This window comes from Drosophila rhopaloa, unplaced genomic scaffold (assembly GCF_018152115.1).
Source record: "Drosophila rhopaloa isolate 14029-0021.01 unplaced genomic scaffold, ASM1815211v1 contig_153, whole genome shotgun sequence".
In the NCBI taxonomy this organism is placed as follows: Eukaryota; Metazoa; Arthropoda; class Insecta; order Diptera; family Drosophilidae; genus Drosophila; species Drosophila rhopaloa.
In genome coordinates this window covers 962465-974976 of record NW_025335032.1, presented here as the reverse complement: position 1 = coordinate 974976, position 12512 = coordinate 962465, and the positions used below count along the sequence as shown (strand labels likewise).

General features: G+C 40.2%; 1 protein-coding gene across 1 annotated transcript; it reads left to right on the top strand.

Moving 5' to 3' along the window:
- Positions 1-4740: 4740 nt before the first annotated feature.
- LOC123037191 lies at positions 4741-9951 on the top strand. The gene is made up of 3 exons (XM_044456813.1): positions 4741-5619; positions 6877-6970; positions 7112-9951. Exons 1-3 carry the CDS (start codon positions 4741-4743, stop codon positions 9949-9951), a joined length of 3813 nt encoding a protein of 1270 aa, XP_044312748.1.
- Positions 9952-12512: the final 2561 nt, after the last annotated feature.

Genomic DNA, 12512 nt, shown 5'->3' with positions numbered 1-12512 from the left:
GTAAAAAAAGTAATATATAAATATTTAGAATTTTATATTATCTTTGTGAATAATTCTATTTCTATTGTTGATTATTATTTTGTTAGGTACATTTTCTTTAACTACTTCTTTTTTATATCTAGTTTTAAGTTTATTTCTTTCCCCGTGTTTCTTCTCATAAACTACCTGTCCTACATGATAATCTTTGTCTTTTCTGTTTTCATTATGTATTTCTAACATTTTTATACCCTTGCAGAGGGTATTATAATTTTGGCAACGCAGTGAAGGAGACATCTCCGACCCTATAAAGTATATATATTCTTGATCAGGATCACCTCCTGAGTTGATATAAGCATGTCCGTCTGTCCGTCTGTCCTTCTGTCTGTCCGTCTGTCTGTTTCTACGCAACTAGTCTCTCAGTTTTAAAGATATCGAATTAAAACTTTGCAAAAACCCTTCTTTCCTTTGCACGCAGTATATAAGTCGGAACGGCCGGGACCGGTCGACTATATCCTATAGCTGCATATAACTGATTGATTGGAAATGCCATAACTTTGGTGTTTGTAAAGTTAGGAAATTGGTATTTTCTATGGGTTTTATATTTGCCCAATTAATCCGACCTACCAAATTTCATAAGGATCGGCCAACTATATGCCATATAACTGAACGATTGGAAATGCCATAACTTTGGTGTTTGTAAAGTTAGGAAGTTGGGATTTTTATGAGTGTTAAGAATGCATAATATGAATAATTTTGGAGAATATAATTTACAGAATATTCTGCAAGGGTATTTCAACTTCGGCTCCGCCCGAAGTTAGCTTTCCTTTCTTGTTTCTAGTGTATTTTTTATAATTTGAGGAATGTTATCGTGCTCTATTTTATTATATAGTACGTCAAAAGGTTTTTGGTTCGTTGTTGAATGAATGCTCTGATTATATTCTTGCTCTTATTACTATTACTATTTCGGAATAGTCTGTTAAATTAAATTCTTCTTTAATGCATCGAGCTAATTCTGTTAATGTAGAATGTGCCCTTTCAACTTGTCCGTTTGAGGTACTGTGCCTCGGGTCTGCGTAATGTAAAGTTAAACCGCACCTTTGTGCAAAAGATTTAAATTGGGCCGAGGTAAAGCTCGGTTCGTTATCGGTCATTATTACTTTGGCTTGTGGAAATTGTTGAAGAAGTTCCATTACTTTGTTTTCGATATTTAATTTATTTTGGATTTCTTTTACTACTAGAAATTTTGAGTAAGCGTAAATATATATCAATGTGTAAATTCTCGCCTTATTTACTTGGGATTGGGGCTTCTCCAATTTTAATTTTAATTGGATGTCTGTTATATTGGTTTTCGTTGCAAATTTTACAATTTTTTATTTATTCTTTTAATTTTGTAAGAAAGTTTGGCCAATAATACAATGTACTGATTTGTTTATAATTTTCGTCTAGTCCCCTGTGCGCTCTACAATGTGTTTCTTCGATTATAAGAGATCTGTCTTCAGAATTTTCTACATCTTGGACAAATATTCTTGTATACAAAAACTTATTCATAAAATTATCTTTAAGTGGTTTTTGAATTCTATAAAAGTTCTCTAAAGTACAATGAATACCTACTGTTAAATTAGGAGGAATATATTCCCTTAAGATTGATATCAAATTTTCGGGATTGTCAAGTTCTATTATATGTCTGGTATTTCCGAATAAATTAACCGACTCATGTTTTGTATACCTTTTCGTTGCTAATAGCAATTGTTGCTGTTCGCGCCGCTTATTTAAATTAATTCTGTTAAATTTATTGAATTTAGTATATTTGTATATTCCTTGAATTGAAATGTTAGCATGATATTACGAACATGTTAAGGTTAAAACTATCGCTGTTTTGAAAACACTATCGACAAACGCCAAGTCGGCTTTGTCATCACTATTATTCGAGTAAAGACTTTAAGCTGAGCGACTGTGCATTTTTTCTGCTGGAGAAAACCAAAATTTGGATCCTCAAAATTAACGCTAGCTGGAAGGACTTTGGGCTCGATCAGTTGCTTAAACTGGTATAAGGGCTTACGGGTTTCTTGTATAACATTCTCAAAACTACTCTTTTCTAAATGCTTTGATCTGAGACCGATTCGTTACTGTCAGTTAAGTTGTTGATCTGAATCCTTGATAAGGCGTCTGCAACTACATTAGTTGTACCTGGCTTATAAATGACTTTTGGACTGAAACTTTCTATGAAGGAGTACCAGCGTTTCATTTCGGATTTTTATTAGAAATTGCGAAAGATAATGGTTGATGATCGGTTTGAATTTCAATTCCAATCACTCCGTATAAGTAATTTCTTAGATTTTTAAGGGCCCATACTATTGCTAAAAGTTCTTTTTTATTAGTTGCATAAACATGTTCTGTTTTAGTCAAGGTTTTTGAAATAAAAGAAATTGGTTTATCTTCTTGAGATAATACTGTACCAATTGCGACGTCCGAAGCGTCGGTGGTCAGGGTTAATTTTTTATTATAGTCCGGTTGAACTAGTTCTACTTGAGCAATGAGATTTTCTTTCAGCTCGTTAAAAGCTTTAATAGCTGAGACATCCAGCTGAATTAACATTTTTGTTGACATTCTTTTTGAAATTTTGCCATTATGACCTCCAAGATATTTGGTTAGAGGTTTCGTTATAAAGGCGTAATTTAAAACAAATTTTCCATAATAGCCCGTAAAGCCTAGGAAACTTCTTAGTTCCCGAATATTTTTTGGAAGCGGATATTTATTAATGGTGTCAGTTTTTTCTGCGTCTGTCTTGATGACGTTATAAGATACGATGTATCCTAGAAAACTGGTTTCGCGTTTAAGGAATTTTGATTTTTCTAAAGAGATTTTATTGTTTGCCCTTAATGATATGTTTATAATTTTGTTTAAGTCTTCATAATGTTGTTCAATCGAATTTGAGAATATTATTTGTTCTCTTAGGATGTCGTCCATTGCTCTCTGAAAAATTCTTGCTGCATTTGTTAGTCCGAATGGCATTCTTAAAAATTTGTATTTTCCATTATTTATTGAAAAAGATGTTTTTTCGACATCAGATTCTTTCATTAATATATGATGAAAACCTGATTTTAAATCTATTGTTGAAAAATATCTTGCTTTTCCCAATTTAGATAGAATTACTGATGGGTCTTGCATTGGGTACCTGTCAGGTATGGTACTTTCATTTAATTTTTTATAATCAATGACGAGTCTTAATTTACGGCTTCCGTCTTGATTTTCTCCTAGGTCTAATAATTTCTTCTGATAACATTCTACTGATTTCGCTATTCACGAAGTCCGTGACAGATAAAGCATACGGATATTGTTTCCCATATATTGGCCTGTCATAAATACGATTTATTTCCCCCTTTATGTCTGTTCTAAAAGAAATTTACATATTTATCTTTGAATGCTCTTCTTCAATATAGTGAAGTATTTTTTCCTTTAGTTCGTCTAAATGATTAGTACCTAAATTATTTATCTGTTGTTTGTCGGATTACTCCAACGACGGCGGGCTTGAAATTTTTACATTTCAAACGATTTTTATTTATTTGATTTTTTATGGTATTTACTTCGTCGGCACTCTCAGGATTTTTAATTCCCAAGATATTTTTATTTTTATTGACGGATATTTCTACGTCGGCGTTCTCAGGATTTTTAATACCCAAGATATTTGTATTTTTATTGACGGATATTTCGACGTCGGCGTTCTCAGGATTTTCGATTCCCAAGCTTTTCTCACTATTTTCCACAAGTAATGAATCTGTGTTTTCTCTTTATCATCGAAAAATTATTTTTTAAAAAATTTTTTTAACGGAAGAATATTATTTACTACAATTAAACTTATTTCATTTTTTCCTTATTATCATTGTTCGGAGCAGCCCGCCTAAACTAGTCTAGTGCGCATAGGTGTATGGCTGAACCTGTAGCGCTCTTGCGCTCTCCTCTTTATATCTGCCTTATCTCGCTAAGCTGTCGCGCTACGTATTCAGCGACTACATTGTAAAACCCAAATTAAAATATGAAGCCAGGCTTTCGGCTGCAGCAGTGCAGATTCGACTGGCAGAATAAACACGACACGTACATAAACTTATAATATTGAAAGCGTTATTATTACATAACCTAAGGGTGGCATTTTTGTTGTCTTCCCCCAAACATTTTGGTGACCCCGACGTGATCGCTGTTTTATTTGCCGTCTGCAACTCGGTTTTATTATTGTTTTATATCGTTTAAACAATATATTTTTGGTTTCGCTGTCGTTTGCGGGCATTCGGTCACAAACACACGGACTTACATACAAGTGCACACAGCTGGCCGTTTAAGTTTTACATTTCGCGCTGTGAAAAGCCGGCAGGCTGTTGATCTTTTTGTACATTTCGCGCTGTGAAAAAATCAAAGCAGTGTTGTGCTGCAAATTATAAACAAAAGGAGAATAACATTTAACTATTCTAAAAGTGCATAGTGCAGTGCATACATATACATAATTTCAAGTCCGCTGTTATAAGGCGGAACAACAACAACAAAGTTCCGTTGCGTTTTCGACGACGCTTGGTGTCGCGCATTTTTCGCGGCAAAAGTTAAAAGGTTATTCACCCCTCTTAACCGGTTCGGACATTTTTCTTTTATTTTTTTGTGTGCGACTAAGAAATGGCTGCTCCAGAAAACGCGGTTCGGCCTCAAAATGACGCGCCAAATGAAATAGAATTTTTTCGCGCCAAAGTGCAATCAATTCTGCGGCAAACAAACGCGATGAAATTTTATTTAACAACTGAGTCTATAGATCAGTTGGATGAAGCTGATCTTCTCGCGCGATTGGACTGGGTCAATTCCTTAAATTCGTCGTTTGACTCCGCACAGACATCGCTGGAACGGCTGGATTTAAAGGAGACTTCGAGTGATAGGCGATGGGAATTTTCGGAGGTTTTTATGGATGTGAAGGCGAAGCTCAATAGAGGCTTAGCGGCCCAGCGCAAATTGCAATTGTTGGGTAGCACAGCTGCCAACTCCACATCTATAGACATCAACCAACATTCTGATCTTTCTTTTCGGACACGGAAGCCTCGATTACCGAACCTGGAGATTGCTCGATTTCATGGATCTTATGCTGAGTGGCCGGACTTTCTCGCAACGTTCACCGCGGTCATTGGAAATGATGACGAGCTAAGCGACATTGAAAAGCTGCAATATTTACGGTCTAGTCTAGGCGGCGTGGCTCTGGAGACCATACGCTCGCTCGAACCTTCAAATGACAATTATAAAAAGGCTTTGAATCTGCTCATAAATCGATTTGATAATAAAGTTTTACATTTTCAGGCACACGTTCAAGCAATATTTGGTTTAAAAGGTGTCGAGAAGGGATCTGCCAAGGGTCTTCGTGAGCTCAGCGATTCTATGAACGCACATCTTCGGGCAATCCAAACGCTGGCCACTACTCAGCAAATTTTGGATGGATTACTGATTCATATCGTCGTTCACAAGCTGGATCAACGGACTCGGGAAAAATGGGAAGAGGATTTGCCAATCGCTGAGTTATCTTCATGGACTGCTATGGAGTCGTTTTTGGAGAGGAGATGCAGGATGATGGAAAATTTGGATCAAGCTTTGGTAACGCAAACACCAGGCCATCAGGTGGGAAAAAATGTGCATAAATATAACCCAAGTGCACTCATTGCGTCTTCTACTAACTTAAATCATCCAATATGCCTATTTTGCGATGCGAGAGATCATTATTTGCCAAAGTGCTCTAGATTTTTAAATTTGAGCCCTCATCTTCGATTTAGAGAAGCCAAGAAAATGCACCTTTGTCTAAACTGTTTGCGCAAGGGGCATAGTTTGCAGCAATGCAAATCAACTCATTGCAGATATTGTCGCATGAAGCACCACTCACTATTGCATATGACCCCTGACTCATCCGCACCACCTCCATCATCAGACCCACTCTCGAGCTCTCAGCCATCACCATCTACTTCATCAGCACTGGTGTCATGCTCACAACTTGATCGTCAGGTATCGCACCCTCCACCAAATGCTTCAAATACTGTGCCAATAAATTACGTGTTGCTGCCTACTGCTATTGTCTATGTAAAAAATAGGGTTGGTTCATTTATGCCCTGTCGAGCAATCTTAGATTCCGCTTCTCAATTGAACTTTATAACTACGCGCCTAGCTAGCCAGTTAAATTTGAAATATAGGCATTCGCATATACTAATTTCTGGGATCGGTGAGTCCTCTATGAACTCTGATAAATCAGTGGATATTTTTGCGCAATCACGGGATGCAGGCTATCGTGCGTCATTCACAGCTGTTGTGACTCACAGTATCACTGATTATCAGCCGAATTTCAACATAAATACATCAGGATGGAGGATTCCACAAAACATTTCGCTCGCTGACCCTTATTTCAACCAATCACAACGAATCGACTTGTTAATTGGCGCTGGTCTGTTTTTCGAAATAATTGCTATGGGGCAAATACATTTGGATAGCATGTTGCCAACACTCCAAAACACCAAACTTGGTTGGATCGTTTCTGGTGGGATGTCGACTACTCCAAATCATAAGTCTGTCTTAGCCGCCATTGTCAAGGATACTACGGATCATTCTGAGGATGACGCACTTGCTGCCATAGTAAAGCGATTTTGGGAAATTGAGGATTGTAATCCATCAAAGCCAGCACTGTTGCCTGAGGACTTGCAATGCGAACAACTGTTCAAGGAAAACTGCACTAGACTTGGGAATGGTCAATACTCTGTTCGTCTCTTATCCACTTCGGGATTCGAAAGTTTAGGTGATTCCTATTGCCTAGCTCGTCGTCGTTTTAGGAGTTTGGAAGCTAAGCTAGATAGAAACCCTGTTCTCAAAGCTCAGTATTCGGCCTTTCTCCAGGAATACATCAACTTAGGCCACATGTCTCTCGCACCAAAGGATCCAACAGTACCACAATTCTTCTTGCCCCACCATTGTGTGCATAAGCAGGAAAGTACGAGCACAAAGCTTCGGGTCGTCTTTGATGGGTCTGCTAGAACTACTTCTGGCAGCTCTCTGAACGACTTGCTTCTTGCAGGGCCAACAATTCAGCAAAAAATCTTTAACATTCTACTTCGCTTCCGATTTTTTAAAGTTGCCCTCTGTGGAGACATCTGCAAGATGTACCGCTGCGTGCGTGTGTCCCACCCGGATGACTTTTTGCAGTGTATTGTTTGGCGAGAGAAGTCCACGGATGAGTTGAGTGTTTACAAATTGAACACGGTGACTTATGGTACCAAGCCAGCTGCCTTTTTGGCTATAAGAGCCATGCATCAGCTCTCTTATGATGAGGAGGATTCGTTTCCAATTGGAGCAAAAATTGTTCGTAGGGACTTCTACGTGGATGATTTAATCTCTGGTGGCGAGTCAATTGAAGAGGTTAGGGAAATTCGTCGTCAGGTGAAGGATCTATTGTCGCGAGGCCATTTTCCAATCCGCAAATGGTGTTCTAATGATGGACGCGCCCTCGAAGGAGAGTCTGACTGCGATAAGGAGAAGCTAATTCAATTTCACGACGGATCAGCTGTTACCAAGGCGCTGGGATTAGCCTGGGATCCTTCTTCTGACCAACTTCTGTTCAACTTTTCTCAATTATCTGTAAATCATCGAGTCACCAAGCGTATTGCACTTTCAACAATAGCCAAATTCTATGATCCGCTCGGTTTAATAACACCGATTGTCACAAAGGCCAAGATCTTTTTGCAATCCCTATGGAATGCTAACGTGGATTGGGATGACACATTGCCAGAGCCTATCCTTTCGTTATGGCGGGAGTTGACCTCTCAATTATCGATCGTCCAAAACTTGAAATGTTCACGATTCGTAATGCAACCTCAGTCTTCCATCCAGTTGCATGGATTCTGCGATGCTAGCATAGCGGCTTATGGAGCGTGTTTATACTTGCGGTCGGAGGCCAATGGAGAAGCAAAGGTCCACTTGCTCTGCGCCAAGTCGAGAGTGTCCCCTTTAAAGGCTTTGACAATTCCAAGATTGGAGTTGTCGGCAGCGCTTTTATTGGCGGAGCTTATCGTAAGCGTCAAGGAAACCATCGATTTCGAATGCGACTTTTATTGCTGGTCCGACTCGTCTATCGTACTGGCGTGGATTCGGCAGCCTCCGAGGGATTTCAACGTATTTGTATCCAACAGAATCGCGAAAATTCAGGAGATGACAAAAGGCATGACTTGGCACCATGTTCCAACAAGCTTAAATCCGGCGGATGTCGTATCGCGAGGCTGTACCCCGAGAGAATTGCTGGAGCACTCCCTGTGGGCTAACGGGCCTCCATTCCTGCTGCAAAGCTCGTCAAAATGGCCCTCTCTTCCAAATGCAGTTAAGGATCTTCCAGAACGTCGTTCCGCAGCGCTAGTTGGAACTGTTTGCACTGACATTTCGATCAACTGCAAATTCCTTAACCCTTTTCATAAGTTGCAGCGTGTATTTGCGTACATTTATCGGTTCATTTCGAATTGCAGAGCAAAATCTTCACCTTCAAGGAACCGTATTACCGTTGAGGAGCTCAATTCGGGGACCGTACTTCTTCTGAGGAGCATCCAACAGGTTCACTTAGCCAAGGAGTATGGATGTCTTAGCCAGGGCAGGCCGTGTCCACAGAAGAGCAAGCTGATTTCGCTGAGACCAATAATCGGCTCCGATGGATTACTTCGCGTTGGTGGAAGACTTCAGAATGCAAATCTGGACTACGATACTCAGCATCCGATATTGTTACCCAAGGATCATCCAGTTACAAAGGCAATCATCGTATATTTTCATATAAAATACTTGCACGCAGGATCGCAAGCGTTACTTGCCACATTAAGGCAAAGGTATTGGCCAATTGGAGGACGAAAGTTCGTGGCTACCGTCATCAACAAATGCGTCAGATGTTTTCGGATGAAGCCTGTCACTTGGGAGCACGTTATGGGCAGCCTGCCAGCCAATCGAGTTCAGCCTAACCCAGCATTTCATACCACGGGAGTAGATTATTGTGGACCATTTTATCATAAGGCAGAGGCCCGCAACAAGGCGCCTCACAAGTGTTACATAGCCGTCTTTGTCTGCTTCTCTACGAAGGCCACGCATTTGGAAGTCGTCCAGGATCTCACAACGGATTCTTTCATCGCAGCGTTGAGAAGATTCACCAGCCTGAGAGGCACTCCGCGCACTATTTGGAGTGACAATGCGACGAATTTTGTCGGCGCTAAGAGCGAGCTAACCGAGCTGAAGAATCTATTTCTGAGCGAACCCCACACGGCTGCGATAGCTTCCTCTTGCTTAGCTGATGGGATTGATTGGAAGTTCATACCTCCGCGTGCCCCACATTTCGGTGGTTTATGGGAGGCGGCTGTTAAATCGGCCAAATTTCATTTTTATAGAGTCGTCGGTGCTTCCATCTTGGGCCTCGATGAATTGAGAACTCTCGCTTATGAGATTTCTGCCATTCTTAACTCCCGTCCACTCTGTCCAATTTCAGAAAACGCTGAAAGTCTTGACGTGTTAACGCCGGCCCATTTCCTGAAAGGCTCCAGCTACACAAGGTTTCCTGAGCCTGATATCACGCATCTCCGAGAAGGCCGCCTCAGCAGATGGCAAAGGGTGACACAGATGCAGCAGCAATTCTGGAAGCGGTGGAGCAGCGAGTACTTATCCTTGCTCCAAGAAAGGAGTAAGTGGCGCGTCGAAACATCCAACATCAAGGTCGGAAGCATCGTGTTGCTGAAGGAGGACAACCTTCCACCCTTGAAATGGCAGCTGGGGTGCATCCAAGGAGTCGTTCCAGGCGAGGACGGTGTCGTCAGAGTAGCTATGGTCCGTACAGCTACGGGTCTAGTCAAGAGAGCCGTCGCCAAGTTAGCCGTTCTGCCCATCGATTCCCATTTAGTTGGAGCCCTACTTCCTCCAACGGGGGGAGTATGTTCGGAGCAGCCCGCCTAAACTAGTCTAGTGCGCATAGGTGTATGGCTGAACCTGTAGCGCTCTTGCGCTCTCCTCTTTATATCTGCCTTATCTCGCTAAGCTGTCGCGCTACGTATTCAGCGACTACATTGTAAAACCCAAATTAAAATATGAAGCCAGGCTTTCGGCTGCAGCAGTGCAGATTCGACTGGCAGAATAAACACGACACGTACATAAACTTATAATATTGAAAGCGTTATTATTACATAACCTAAGGGTGGCATTTTTGTTGTCTTCCCCCAAACAATCATAATATTTTAACTTTTCTGATTTTCCTTTATATTCCAAGACTCCCTTTTCTATATTTATTATAGCTGCAATTTTTCTTAATAATATGAATCCAATTAGAAGATCAGATTCTAATCCTTCGATTTCATAAAATAAATGTCTTGTTTCAAATATATTTATAATATGATAATATTTAATAATTGAATACCCATGAACTGTAGTTGCCTTTTTGTATATTGATAACTCATTTTTATTTTCAAAATTTCACTTTTTTATATCACAAGCAGTGGCTCCTGTATCTATTAAAATATTTAACTGCGTCTTTGTTTTCCGGTCTATCCTATTTAAATAAGGCATTCCCTGTAGGGGGTCTGGTCTAAAAAATTATCTTCATTAATATTATTTAATCTGGTTATTTTATTAGCTGGTTGATTTACTGTTCCATTTGGTTCCCTTTTTTTAGCTTGAGTTGGCTCTCAATTTTGATTAGTGTGATAATAATTTGAACGATTATTATTTTGATAATAATTATTATTATATCTTACTTGATTATTATTTGCCTGCCAATTATTATTCGGCTGCCGATTGTTATAAGGTGTATTCTGGAGTTGAATCGATGGATCAACATCCATTGGCTCGACGGTTTGTTGCTTTTGATTGTTATTTTGACTATTGTTTTGCCAAAAATTTCCCCTTTGTGACCAATTATAATTTTGGCTATTACTTGCCAAAGCATTGGGCAAATCTGAGGGACTTAATGAAAAAAGAGTTTTTGGAGAGGAGATGCAGGATGATGGAAAATTTGGATCAAGCTTTGGTAACGCAAACACCAGGCCATCAGGTGGGAAAAAATGTGCATAAATATAACCCAAGTGCACTCATTGCGTCTTCTACTAACTTAAATCATCCAATATGCCTATTTTGCGATGCGAGAGATCATTATTTGCCAAAGTGCTCTAGATTTTTAAATTTGAGCCCTCATCTTCGATTTAGAGAAGCCAAGAAAATGCACCTTTGTCTAAACTGTTTGCGCAAGGGGCATAGTTTGCAGCAATGCAAATCAACTCATTGCAGATATTGTCGCATGAAGCACCACTCACTATTGCATATGACCCCTGACTCATCCGCACCACCTCCATCATCAGACCCACTCTCGAGCTCTCAGCCATCACCATCTACTTCATCAGCACTGGTGTCATGCTCACAACTTGATCGTCAGGTATCGCACCCTCCACCAAATGCTTCAAATACTGTGCCAATAAATAACGTGTTGCTGCCTACTGCTATTGTCTATGTAAAAAATAGGGTTGGTTCATTTATGCCCTGTCGAGCAATCTTAGATTCCGCTTCTCAATTGAACTTTATAACTACGCGCCTAGCTAGCCAGTTAAATTTGAAATATAGGCATTCGCATATACTAATTTCTGGGATCGGTGAGTCCTCTATGAACTCTGATAAATCAGTGGATATTTTTGCGCAATCACGGGATGCAGGCTATCGTGCGTCATTCACAGCTGTTGTGACTCACAGTATCACTGATTATCAGCCGAATTTCAACATAAATACATCAGGATGGAGGATTCCACAAAACATTTCGCTCGCTGACCCTTATTTCAACCAATCACAACGAATCGACTTGTTAATTGGCGCTGGTCTGTTTTTCGAAATAATTGCTATGGGGCAAATACATTTGGATAGCATGTTGCCAACACTCCAAAACACCAAACTTGGTTGGATCGTTTCTGGTGGGATGTCGACTACTCCAAATCATAAGTCTGTCTTACCCGCCATTGTCAAGGATACTACGGATCATTCTGAGGATGACGCACTTGCTGCCATAGTAAAGCGATTTTGGGAAATTGAGGATTGTAATCCATCAAAGCCAGCACTGTTGCCTGAGGACTTGCAATGCGAACAACTGTTCAAGGAAAACTGCACTAGACTTGGGAATGGTCAATACTCTGTTCGTCTCTTATCCACTTCGGGATTCGAAAGTTTAGGTGATTCCTATTGCCTAGCTCGTCGTCGTTTTAGGAGTTTGGAAGCTAAGCTAGATAGAAACCCTGTTCTCAAAGCTCAGTATTCGGCCTTTCTCCAGGAATACATCAACTTAGGCCACATGTCTCTCGCACCAAAGGATCCAACAGTACCACAATTCTTCTTGCCCCACCATTGTGTGCATAAGCAGGAAAGTACGAGCACAAAGCTTTGGGTCAGCTCTCTGAACGACTTGCTTCTTGCAGGGCCAACAATTCAGCAAAAAATCTTTAACATTCTACTTTGCTTCCGATTTTTTAAAGTTGCCCGCGGAT